The 13,458-nt window shown below is 42.1% G+C and overlaps 1 protein-coding gene across 22 annotated transcripts in view; it reads right to left on the reverse strand.

The window, feature by feature from the left end:
• Window positions 1-13,458, reverse strand: part of KCNMA1 (potassium calcium-activated channel subfamily M alpha 1) — a 714,937-nt gene that overhangs the window by 34,725 nt on the left and 666,754 nt on the right. For 12 of the 22 annotated variants that reach the window (XM_014836994.3, XM_070491092.1, XM_014836933.3 and 9 more), the window contains 2 exons: window positions 12,956-13,069; window positions 7,806-7,936 (listed from right to left, as the gene is read on the reverse strand). In XM_014836994.3, the coding sequence (XP_014692480.3) occupies window positions 7,806-7,936; window positions 12,956-13,069 (245 nt within the window). Of the gene's footprint in view, window positions 1-7,805; window positions 7,937-12,094; window positions 12,176-12,955; window positions 13,070-13,458 lie in introns of all 22 variants that reach the window. The other 10 variants (XM_014836959.3, XM_070491042.1, XM_070491037.1 and 7 more) reach the window with 1 other exon arrangement.

Genomic DNA, 13,458 nt, shown 5'->3' on the forward strand with positions numbered 1-13,458 from the left:
AGGAAAATAAATCAAGTGAGTTCATCTTCTAGATGGTCACCTTCTCCAGTCTTACCAACATTAAGTTCAGTTATTTCTGGCAAACAGAGGCCAACTCTCTGATATTAGAAAATAGAACAGAGAAACATTATATGTATATATGTGTGTGTGTATATGAGTGTGAGAGTGTGAGTGCACACACATATACATATGCATACATATACATAGACACACACATGTATATAATAAACCTACTTCTTTGGAGTTACATTTGATCTTGAGAGATATTTGTCTGCTCTGTGAAAGATTTTCATATAACTTTGTCCTTACCTGATTACTTTACAGTGGGGAGGGGTTGTTAATATCATTCCTGTTAACAGTTGGACCCAACTGAGTCCCAGATAGTGGAAAAGACATGGGGCTGTTGGTGAGCTGGGACCAGAAATCTATAAGCCCTAACCTATGGCCCAGTGCCACATTGTTCCTCCTCCAAGTCATTGCCTTTGTTGTGAAATACTAATTTATTGGACAGGCAACACCCACTACGGGTGCTGTGGCGTAGTGGGCAAAGCAAAGACACACCTGACATAATGCTTATATTGAAGCTTCTCTTGGGTTCCTGGGAGATTTGGCAGCAAGGATCCCTCAAGGATGAAGTCCTCTATTGTGCCTATAATGTTTCCTAGAGTGCACTGGCAAAGGGGGCCTCTGGATTTTCTCTACCCTTTCTCTTTACACTGTTAGGGTATGTATTTTTCTTTATTTTTTCCAGATTAGGTAGACCCTACAAATCTGAAACTTCATGAAATCTTATTTTCTAAAAAAGTGACCACACGACCAAGCTGTGTGCACTGAAATTCATTAGCTCTTATAGTAGGTTGCTCCTTTTTCTCCCCAGAAGGGGTTGTCTTCTCACTGCTCCTTCAATACTGGTGGTTCAGTGTGGTTTACATCTGTTTGGGAAAGGTCAAGGGCTCAAGGAAAATGGACATCATGTGCTCAACCTTCTGACTCAGAGGACAGTGAATGGCCAAAAGATCGAGGATGCTGACTGATGACAGACATTGTAACATAGGCTCACAAAATTAGAAGCAGGAGGCTGGTAAGGCACATTCAGTGAAATGGACAAGGCTGGGACCAGTGGGATGAATGAAGCAGGCCTAGTGGTATGTAATAGGGCACAGTGTGGACTGCGGCTAAAGGGAGCACTGCTCAGCTCTAGCCAATTGTTTTGTGGGAATCTGGGAATCTACCTTATGACTACAATCAAAAGAAGCTGGAAATCCATATTTTATGTAAAATCTTGTAATTTAAAAATATTGTCAATAAATTCCATTTGAAAATTAAAACTTTGGGAAATGTAGAAGTCTATGGGATGGGTATCTCCTACAATGTGCTATTTTGAGAATTCTATGATAAATCATTTATTAGAAGCAAGATATCAAACCAGGTACTCACAGTAACATATTGTTCTGTTTCTCTTCCTTTCTTCTCCTAAAATAAGTGGACAAGGATGGGGTGTTGGATGGGAAAATAACCAGGGGTTACACTTCAGGAATCAACTCAGTGACGGGTTTGTCCTCCCAGTCAGTACACAGGGGAAACAGTGGCATTATGTGGATGCTGGTGGTATCCAAAAGAAAGTGCATCCTCTAACCAAGACTGAAGGGTCTAACCCCAGACCACAAACTGCACTGGATGTGGTCTTTTGTACTCAGAACACTCACAGTGTGGCTGATGGCCATGCCCGTCTGACTGCTTCTTGTATATTTCTCTCCCGCATCTACCATATTCCAACCATGACGGGCTGCAACCATTGCCTCAGATGAACCAAACCCAGGACATCACCACTTCTCAGTCTTTGTTTTTACTTTCCCTTCTGCCTAGGAAAGCTAGTCACTTTCACCCCTAGGTGCCCTCTTCTTCTGATTTTTCAGTGTCAGCTTCAAAGCTGCCTCCTAAGACAGCTTGAATCTGACCACTATGGCTAAAACAGGTCTCCACACCCATTCCAACTATTTCGTGTTCTTCAAATCAGTTACCCATCTAACATTGTTCACTTACTCACTTACAAAGTTACGGCCCACTAGAGTGAAGGTTCAAACAACATGAGAGCAGGGTCTTCACCTTTCTTCTTCACTGTTGAATCCCCAGCTGGTAAATAGTGCTTGGCATTTAGCAAGTGCCCAATAAATATATTGATTAATAACAACAAATACATACAGAGCTTGTCATATGCTCAGCACTACACTAATCCCTTTATGACCTAAACTCATTGAATCATCTCAACAATCCTATAATATCTATGAGGTATTATCTCCATTTTAAATACGAGAAAACTGAGGCACAGAGAGGTTCAGGTCACACAGCCAGTAAATGATGGTGCTGGGATTCACATTCAAGCAGCCTGGCTCTCATGTCCATGACCTATCTTTTCTTTCTAGCGAGGGTCCAGGTGGAACCCCTAAGCGGGATGAGGGTAGGGGGAAGTGGTGGCTGTGTGGAAAAGAAATCTGAATACTCATGTACCAGTTTCAGCTCTAAATAGACAGGCTTCTTTTCATCTTTTGTGTGTGTGTGTATGTGAGCAGCAAGCTGGTATCAATCTGAAAAATACATTTCTTAGTTACGATCTTCTTCTTAGAGGCATATACCCATAAGAATAATTATTCCCTCTCATCATGTGCTTCAGCTGTTGATTTGCAGGAGAAAGCCATAAGGCCATGTCTGTAACATCCCTATCTGTTCTAGGAATGCCTGTGAAGAATCAAAACATTGTTCTTTTAACAAATGAAGCAGTAAGCAGCAGGAGTTGAGTTATGAAGGACAATATTCAGGGAATGTTTAGACACATGATTAAATGGCAATTTTTGGAGGAGTGCTAGAAAAAGAAGATCGTCGACATCTACAGAGATGTGTGTGTGGATGTCGTGATGCTGCATATAAAAGAATGCCTGAGATGGAAGCTGACCTCTGGCTCCTCACTTTCTCAATTTATATTCCTGCCAACCCTTTCAGTTCCTTCTAGTTATTGCCTCGGTACTTGACTGATCTCCTATTTTTTTTAATAAATTAGGGTTGGGTGGAATGCAAAGAAATCCCAGGTAACATTTTATCAGACAGTCTAGATCCAACTGAGTCTGTTGAACCAGATCCAATTCAAGACCTCATTGTGGAATTTGTTCATCCCAGACAATGAAAACAAGACCTGGAATAATTGGATAGGCATTTGATTAATGATTTGGAAAGTCACCATCAGTAGATCAGTGAAATATGTCTTGCTTCAACACTTAAACCAGGTTTATTCATATTATTGTACAAAAGATCAGATGCTGTGGCTGAAGTGCTTCACATAGTTCTGAGCCTCAATGCACGCTGCTGCTGCTGCTAATTACAATGACAGTTACTAGATTCCTGACGCCCTCTTTTCCCAGGCTGGAATTCAGAAGAAACGCTGCTCACAGACTATTGTATCTATACAATAATGCCTTAGTTACCCTCTCCCAAACATTTTCGTTTGCATTTCAAAGGAGATTAGAGGTAACTTTTTTTTTTTACTTAAAACCAATCTACTTTGATTTCTCATCTGAGTTTCTAAAAACTGACTCCCTAGTGATGCTGAGACAGACAGCTGTGCAATTCAAATTCAGATGTGTCCACCACCCCCACCCTATGGCCACCATGCACCCCTTTGGCTATATAAAGGTAAAGTTCTTTGGTGCTTAAAACCAGTTTTATTCCTTGGAACCAAGGTTGGCTTCATGGGTGTGTGGCCTGTGCAGTCACCCAGGGCCCATGATCAGAAGGTCTTTTACTTGGTTTAATGTTCTTCTGTCACCTATTTTGAAATTCTTAATAATATATGAAAAAGTAGCCTTGCAAATGATGTAGCAAGTCCTGCCTGGAATATACCAAATGGTCGATATGTAGAAACATAAATAATTTTATAAATTTGGATTTCAAAAAATTTTAATAAAGTATTTTGTAGTTCTGAAAAAAAACTATTGTAAAGAGTTTAATCATCTCTTAGTGAGAATAGTCTTCTGAAATCTCTCGAATTAGGATCAGAAGTAAAATGAAATTTCTAAACAGATGAATTATAGAAATCTGTTGAAACCGAATTTGGAGAATACGAGCACTATTACAGACAACATGGCCCTGTAAATGAGCACATCCTGTAGCTTCTCTCATTCCTTCCAGCCTGCTTTAGGCGTTTGCCCAATCTGAGCTCAACATCACTAGCAGGTAGAAGGGTTAAACTCAGTATCCTCAGGCCATCAGAAGATCCTGAGCCCTGGGAAACCAAGAAAGTCCTTCTCTAGGGACCATTTTCTCTCCTTCTTGGCTTGGAAAGCAATGGTATGGCATGCAGCCTAGTCAACCTTAATTCAGATGAATGTTGTTTCATAATTGTTTTTAAATCCATAATTCTGATTTTTAACCAAGATATGCTTGCAGTTGGACCACATTAAGGAATATAGAGTAAACTAAATTAGTCTTAAAATGCTTTATGTTTTCTTCTTTCTTCAAATAGAGGTCCTTCTGGGATTAGCTTTAATGAATAGATGAGAATAATACATAATTAGCACATCAGTTGTTTAACACATTCAGGAGAATAGCCTTCTTAAGCACTTTAAGAAATGTATGTGTATGAAAACTCTCTGAGCTATGTTTATGGCTTTAATGTGTTCAATAAAACTTTTCTTCATGGATTCTCCAAAGGTCAATTTTTAGCCAGCCTATGTCTGTATTTTCACAAACCGTAAATTTGAGAATTCCAGAATAAAGAGGCTTTTCTATATAATAAATAAACACACTCAGTGGGAACACTTCACAATTCCCTGGTTATGACCCATTCTAATGTCTGCTTGCCTTTGCAGTTCAAGATGGTTCCGTTAAAGTGGGACCTACTTTTTACTCGTTATTTGTTTTCGGTCTCAAAAGTGAGAGAACAACCGGCTTGATTGTTTGATGCATATTGAGTTATAAAAGAAACCAAAGATGCTTTTGATCCCTCATGCAGCCCACCCTTCTCTCTGCCACCACTCCATCCCTTCCCTGCAGCAGAGAACTGGCCAACCCTGGCCCTCATGCCTGGTGCTCTCCTAGGACTCTGTCTCAGTGACTGGCAGTGACCTAGGAGTCACCTCTGACACTTTGTCCTTCCCCCTTCTGCTCATATTCAATCTATTCCCAAGGCCTGTTGATTTTACTGACAAACTCCACTCAAATCCATCCACTGCCCTCCAGTTCTGCCAGTTCCAGCCTAGTCTAGGCTATGAGAGCCTCTCACTGAGACTTCCTGCGGCCATCTTGCCTCCTGAGCCTTTCTCCACACACTAGCTGAGGCAATCCTTTGAAAACATAAACCTGATCACATCACTTGCCAGCTTAAAACCCTTCAATACCTCCTCATTGCTCTTAAGAAAAAGACCAAAACTATGAAAATGGGTTCAAGGTCTTGGGGTCCACACTTGCCTCACCCTCCCCTTTCCCTCTCTCACTGTGGTCCAGCAACACTGGCTTCTTTGGCTTCCTTGAGATTGGTGTTCCCCCATGCTGAGGGAGGGTCTTGCCTTGATATTGATGGCTGCTGACTGATCAGGGAGGTGGTTGCTGAAGGCTGGGATGGCTGCAGCAATTTCTTAAAATAAGCCAACTATAAAGTTTACCACATCAATTGACTCTTCCTTTCATGAACGATTTCTCTGTAGCATAGGATGCTGTTTGATAGCATTTTACCCACAGTAGAACTTCTTTCAAAATTGGAATCAATCCTCTCAAAGACTGCTGATGCTTTATCAACTAAGTTTATAGAATATTCTAAATCTTTTGTTGCCATTTCAGTAATCTTCACAGCGTCTTCACCAGGTGTAGATTCCATCTCAAGAAACCACTTTCTTTGCTCATCCATAAGAAGCAACTCCTCATCTGTTAAAGTTTTATCATGAGGTTTCAGCAATTCAGTCCCATCTTCAGGCTCCACCTCTGATTCTAGTTCTCTTGCTGTTTGCATCACATCTGCAGTTACTTCCTCCACTAAAATCGTGAACCCCTCAAAATCATCCATGAGGGTTGGAATAAACTTCTACCAAACTCCTATTAATGTTGATATTTTGACCTCTTCCCATGAATCACAAATGTTCTTAATGGCATGTAGAATGGTGAATCCTTTCCAGAAGGTTTTCAACTTACTTTGCCCAGATCCATCAGAGGACTCATTGTCTAAGGCAGCTACAGCCTTATGAAATGTACTTCCTAAATAATAAGACTTGAAAGTCAAAATTACTCCTTGATCCATGGGCTGCAGTATGGATGTTAGCAGGCATGAAAACAACATTAATCTCATTGTACATCTCCATCAGAGCTCTTAAGTGACAAGGTGCTTTGTCAATGGGCAGTAATATTTTGAAAGGAATCTTTTTTCTGAGCATTGGGGCTCAGAGGTGGGCTTAAAATATTCAACAAACCACCTTGTAAACAGGTGTGCTGTCATCCAGGCTTTGTTGTTCCATTTATAGCACACAGGCAGAGTAGATTTAGCATAATTCTTAAGGGCCCTAGGATTTTCAGAATAGTAAATGAGCATTGGCTTCAACTGAAAGTCACCAGCTGCATTAGCCCCTAACAAGAGAATCAGCCAGGCACTGACTTCTCCTCTGTAGCTATGAAAGTCCTAGATGGCATCTTCTTTCAGTATAAGGCTATTTTGTCTACATTGAAAATTTGTCATTTAGTGTAGCCAAGTTCATTGATTATCTTAGCTAGATCTTCTAGATAACTTGCTGCAGCTTCTATATCACTTTGCAGTTTTATGTTACGGAGATGGCTTCTTTCCTTAAACCTCATGGACCAACCTCTGCTGGCTTTAAACTTTTCTTCTGCAGCTTCCTTATCTCTCTCAGCCTTCGTAGAATGGAAGAGAGTTAAGGCCTTGCTCCAGATTAGGCTTTGGCTTATGGGAATGTTGTGGCTGGTTTGATCTTTTGTCCAGACCACTAAAACTTTCTCCATATCAGCAATAAGGCTGTTTCACTTTCTTATCATTTGTGCGTTCACTGGAGTGGCACTTTTAATTTCGTTCAAGAACTTTTCCTTTGCATTCACAACTTGGCTATCTGGTGCAAGAGGGCTAGCTTTCAGCTTATCTTGGCTTTCACTAGATCCTGATATGCCTTCCTCACTAAACTTAATCATTTCTAGCTTTTGATTTAAAGTGAGAGACTTGCAACTCTTCCTTTCACTTGAACACTTAGAGGCCATTGTAGGGTTATTAATTGACCTAATTCCAATATTCTTGATTCTCAGGGAATAGGAAGGCCCAAGGAGAGGAAGAGACATGAGAGGACAGCTGGTCGTTGGAGCAGTCAGAACACACACAACATTTATCAATTAAGTTCGCAGACTCATATGCATCCATTTTGTGGTACCCCAGACAATTACAACAGTAACATCAAAGATCACTGATCATAGATCACCATAACAAATATAGTAATAATGAAAAAGTTTGAAATATTATGAGAATTTCCAAAACATGACACAGAGACTCGAAGTGAGCAAATGCTGTTGGAATAATGGTACCGATAGACTTGCTTGATGCAGGGTTGCCACACACCTGCCATTTGTAAAACAAGCAATACCTGTGGAGCGCAATAAAGTGAAGTGCAATGAAAGAGGTATGCCTGTAGTTTGATTAACCTTGGTAACCCCTTCCAAACTGCAAGCTTTTTTGGTGGTTTTGATCTCCACTGTAGCTCAAGCTCCAGCCCAGTGCCTCTCATGTTGGAGGTTGGAGGTGTTCAACTCCCACACCCCCACCCACTCACCGCACTCATGAGTGAGTCCAGGACGCTGACGGCAAATGCTGTCCCACATGCAAATGGCTGTGTGAGGTACAGTTCTGTGTCAGGGTCATCATCATCGTCTTGGTCCAAAAACTGAACATTAGTATCATTCACTAGAAAAAGCGTAAAATAAGAATTAACTCAAAAGTCACATACAGGCAGCTGAGCCAGAGAGAGAGCAGGCTAGTGGTTTAGAAACACTGAAGTCACTGAAAAGGAAAGAAAAGCATGGGAGAAGCCGGGGATGGATCTTAGGGTGGGGGTCAGTGGGACTCAATGGACTGCTCCTACTTGATTGTTCAAGTTTCCAGGGCCTAGAGAGCAATGAGTTCAAGCAGATTTGCTCCATGGCCAGCTGCTGGAGGACTAGTGACAGTAGTGGTCAATCCTTTGGTATAGTTTTAGAATCATGACTGAAAAACACCTTGAAGCGTTTTTTGGTAGCCAAGTCCTTTGAGAGATGGACATATTTCAATGATGAGTAGCCATGCTGGGATGGTAAGTTTAGCCACAAGGAAAAGAAAGCAACTTTTTGAGAGTGAAGAGCAATAGACTGAGAACACAGCAAAGGTAAACAGCAAGGAATTCACCAGCAGGCACAACCCACAGCCTGCCTGGGGATCTGCCTGAGTAGTGCCTGGTGTCCCTGGCCCTGAATACAGGCGCGCACCCAACAGGCCCTGTTTGGTACAAAGGTGATCCCAGGTGGGATAGATTCCTGGCTGTTTCCAGCTGCCTGCTGACAAGGACTTGCTCTGCATTCTGAGTTGCATGGAGATGCCCACGTGCTCCCTTTCCCCTTCTAAACAGCTGGATCTTTCATGTGCTCTAACTCAAGCAAATGCAGCATTTGATGCTGTATTTCATTTCCATCTGAGGATTCCTCAAGGACTCCTCCGGCATGCATGTGTAGACTGATTGGTTGTGTCACTGAGATGTCTTTAACTTATTAAAAATTAAATGACAAATTAATTTCCATTCCCATCTTGGCTTCAGAAATTATCAGTTTTGAAGAGCAAGTAATAGGAGAGAAAGTGTGTGGCTGGGGAAGAGATGAGCACTCATGATTTCTGGAATAATTATCGTGCTTTTAGGAAAAGAATAGATAGGTTTCCTTTTTCTGATTTCTTTCTAAAGGTATCAGCAGCTAATTCTCTTTCTCAGAGTTATTGTTGCAATTTATTTCCAAAAGTAACTTTTTGGATAACTTTTCCCCTTTTTTAACATTTGTTTGTTTATTATATGAGGTAGAATAAATGATAATAGGATAAAGGCTAGACATGGAATTATTTTTAAATGACACCATTTTGTTTCCCTAGAGAAAGATCCTAATGGGGGAAATCTTTGCTCTGTTCTTCCACTTTATCACATCTGAGCCCCCCGCTGTCTCAGCAGCTCTTGAATCACAGACTAATGGGTGAAAATGCAAAATGCAGGATCTGACAACTAGGCTTTGAATCCAGGCTCTGCACTAACTCCATTGGGCAAAGTGTTTCATCAGTTTACATCTTAATTTCTCTTTTTGTAAAATGGGAGAAATAATAGCAGCTTTCATGAAGTTGTCAGGAGACTCCTATAAGATTGTGCTTGGTGAACCTGGCCTGGCTCCTTGACAAATGTTAGCTGCTCTCATGATCCATGTTCTGTCCACCCACTAAGTTGGTAAAATTCTCAGCTTCCCTGCCTCCCTTCAGAAGTATGTAATGACTTGCTCAGCGATCCTACCAGGGTCAAGTCATAGCCTTTCTTCCCCTTCCTCCATTTACCCAAAAGCATGTTGTGGGCCACAGTTTATTTAGTCTTCCTGCTTTGTGAATCAGAAAATGTGAACTCAGGACAACATACAGAGGAATGTGGTTTTAATTACTTGTGATAGGCAAGAGGGCATGTGCATCACACACCAAAAGAAGCAGTGTCTGTTACCCCTCCTCAGGATGATGGGGAAGTCTTGGGACTAGACTTGGAAGGGAAGTGGCCACAAGTAGGGAGAGATGACTCCAGATTTTCAGGGAGCTTGGGATTTGAGTCATTGGGAAAGAACTCCAAGGCATGAGCCAGGGTTCAGTGAAAATCCTCCGTATTGTTCTGGGTTACCCAGTCTGAGAGGGAGAGCCGCCAGTATTGCCTAAAGCCACTTTCACAGAACAGTAATTATATGGGTGCTAAGAGGTGATTAAAACAATCATTGCCAAATGTATGTGGTCAAATACAGCTAGGAAACAGGTTAAACAGCTTTAAACAAATTTCCTCCTTGGGAACTCCTAGGAGCCTTTGACCCACTAAGATGAAATGAGACTCTCCAAGTGGCTGAAGACTGGAATATACTATAGAGCTCAAAAAACTTGCTTGACCTTGGCATCCTCTGTGTCTTGAAAAAGGCATTTTACTAGTTTGATGTAAGGCAGAACACATCTCAGAACATGCAGCTCAATAGTAAATATTTGTGGGGCTGCGGAGAGGTGAAGTGGTCAGACAATGACGGTATGATTGTCAAAGGTGGTATGACCACTAGAAAAACAGGGCTTAAGGCAGAAGGTAAGGGTGATGTGAACAAATGGAAGGTTCTCTGAGCTCATAGAAGAAATCTGGTGCCAGACAAAGGCTTCAGGAGATTCAGTTACACTATTCGAATGCCTGAACTGTTGCCTCAGTTTTGGCGCACCAGGCTTTCTCTTTTCTTTCTTCTTTTTTTTTCTGCTTTTTTCTCCCCAAAGACTCCTAGCACATAGTTGTATATTTTTAGTTGTCAGTCTGTCTAGTTGTGGACTGTGGGATGCTGCCACAGCGTGGCCTGATGAGCGGTGCCATGTCCGTGCCCAGGATCTGAACCAGTGAAACCCTGGGCCGCCGCAGCGGAGCACGCGAACTTAACCACTCGGCCACGGGGCCAAGCCCTCTTTTCTTTTTCACTAATCACAAATCAAGATATTCTAATTAGTTGGCAGCACATGAATTCCAAATAGAAAAAGAAATTTCCAGCAGTGATGATTTTGAAACCCTCTTGAAGGTTTCTGAGATGGAGATGTTTGGATGAATTTTCCAACCAGAGGTCTGGGCCACACAAGCTCCCTGGGTCTCTCACAACCCTAAGGTTCTGAGAAGAGCAATCCAGAAACCCAGGCTTTTAGCCCACTTCTCTAAACATGACAAAGACACCTCTTCTACTGTTGGAAATAGAAAATAGTGTGATACTCCTTGACCTGAGAGAATCTGTCCTGATAAATAGCTGTGTCCACAATAAGGCAGTGCTGAATGGTGAACAATTTAGTCCTTAGTTTCTAGACACTTCACAAGCAAGATTACTGTGTTAAAAGTCTGATCTCTTATTTTGAAACATATTTTGGGGCCAAGAAAATGGCATGTTAGTTTCATTTGTGAGTCATTTGAAGGCAGGAGCCCCCTACCTCTTTATCCACCCTCCACCAAGCAGTACTTTTGCTGTCTCTATTTAGATCAATCCCCAGTTCTGGGACCTGCTGCTGATGGGTGCCCTTCATAGAATCATTAACCAAGTCATGGGGAATCATGGAAGGGCTTGACAAATGCAGTCATGACCGAAGCCCTTCACCTTCCTGATAAGTCCTCTCTGAATCTCCCAGAGAGGGCTCTGGGCCAGTGGGGTGGGGGTCAGAGTGCTGGGCTGTGCCTCAGTGACTGCTAACCTCCTTCTTGGCATCCTTCTTGAAATCTGGCTTTAGTGAGAAAATGTCCCCTAGGAGCTGGCTGCTTTTATGGCTTCAGAACCCGAGCTTCTGAGAAGGGGTCTAGTAGGAGAAAAAAGGCAAATGAAGTCAGAATAAAGGAAAATAAACAGCTGGAGGGAAGGCATCGTCTCAGGTTTCTTATCTTAAAATTTTTATACTTCTCCTTTGACTTCCTCTGAGATCTGTGAAGACATGTCAGTCAAACTGACAGTGTGTTGGAAGAGGAATCTAAGGGAGAAGGCGAGAGAGCAGGGGGAACACGGAAAAGAAAAAAAGGCCCAGGCCAAAGAAAATGAATTAGAGCAAAGATGCTTTGGACACAACTGCCAGGTCAGATGGGTGTGATCAAAGGTTTAGTGATGCTGTGTGGGGAAAAAAATCATTAAGAAAGGCCAGAACAAGACAGTCGATTCCAACCAGAGCCACAAATAAAACACATTCAAAGCAGTGCCATGGGGTAGCCTTTCTGTTACAGCCGGTAAAATAAAAAACAAGCTGATGATAGTTGGAAACACCAACAACAGAACAAAAGGAGATACTGATGTGAAGAAAAACAGTGCTTCTTACCCAGTTCAGTTATCATTAGAATGTGCGTCCCACTGTTTTTTTCCTGATTGACTGATACCAAAGGCAACTTGCCAGGTTTAGCTAATTGGATACAGCATTTAAGGGTTGGGGAAAGGGAGTGGAGGAAAGTACAGAAAAAGAAAAGAGTGAGGGAATAACAGAGGAAACATTCTCAAGTAAAGGGACCCAGGACCATAGGTAGGTAGTATTTGTCTTGGGGGAAAAAGACCACTCAGCAGTTTTGCAAATTCACAAATGGCCGCAAGGAGTGTCACGCCCCATTTAAAAGTTGGATTCCACTGGCCAATGATCATGGCCCTCAAGACCCCATTATGTTTTGGACCAGAGTGGCATTCACTGAAAATGGCCTTTGGCTGAGAAATTCAACTAGGATAGATCAAATGTAGTTATTACACATTAGCCCAGTGCTTCCACCCAGTTCTCAAAATGGGTTTGGCTTAGACCTGAGGCTTTGCACCTCAGTGGATGGTTCAGATAGTAGAAGCTGTCTTGAGGTGCTTCCAATGAAAATCACCAGAAGAATCCATGGTCTCTGCCTTTCTTTTCTTCCTTCTCCCTCCCTAGTTTATGACCCAATCTCAAATCCGTCATCTCAGGCTCCTTTGAAAACAGGGACCAGCATGAAGGAAACTGTCTATTCATCTTAGAGGAAAGACAGATCAGTTTTCCCTTTGATAATCTGTCATACTGTCACCCATACCTCTTTCCAACCTCCCCCAAAACAAACCTCACTAGAGCCTACTACGCTAAAGGAGCTAAGAAACAGGCCAACCTCTTCATACCCTACATGGTTGGAAGAGAGGACAAAAAAATTCATCCAAAGCTGACATTCACCCCTACCTAGTTCAGTGATGATGGGGATATTGACCCCAGTTGTGATGGATGGCTGGCGTAACATCCCGTGCACTGGGCTGTTATCTGGAGAGGATCTGTCCATTCCTGGAGGTGTGAACCCTAGTGGGAAGGAAAGAGAGAAGGGAGAAAAATCAGAGACGTGGAAATTTGAAAATAATGAAAGTATAGTGTACATATACAATCCCCCCCGCAAAAAATGTAGCTTATGTATTATTTACAGGTCAAAAATTAGCACTCGCAGGACAAACTGTGATGCGTTGCTTTTTAGGAGAACAAAATAGGAGACCATTCTAAATAATTCCAACCCACTTTGATAGTTCTCTAAAAGCCAGTCTCCACACCAATTAGTGATCTTGCTCACAGATTTTTGTTCCCCTCTCCCTCCAGGTATAATCCACAAGGATTGTACCTCTGTGCCTCCTTGAAGTTAGATATGGCCATGTGACATGGGAAATGCTCTGGCCCATGAAAAGTGAGCAGAACAATGC

Source organism: Equus asinus, chromosome 2 (assembly GCF_041296235.1).
Source record: "Equus asinus isolate D_3611 breed Donkey chromosome 2, EquAss-T2T_v2, whole genome shotgun sequence".
Taxonomy (NCBI): Eukaryota; Metazoa; Chordata; class Mammalia; order Perissodactyla; family Equidae; genus Equus; species Equus asinus.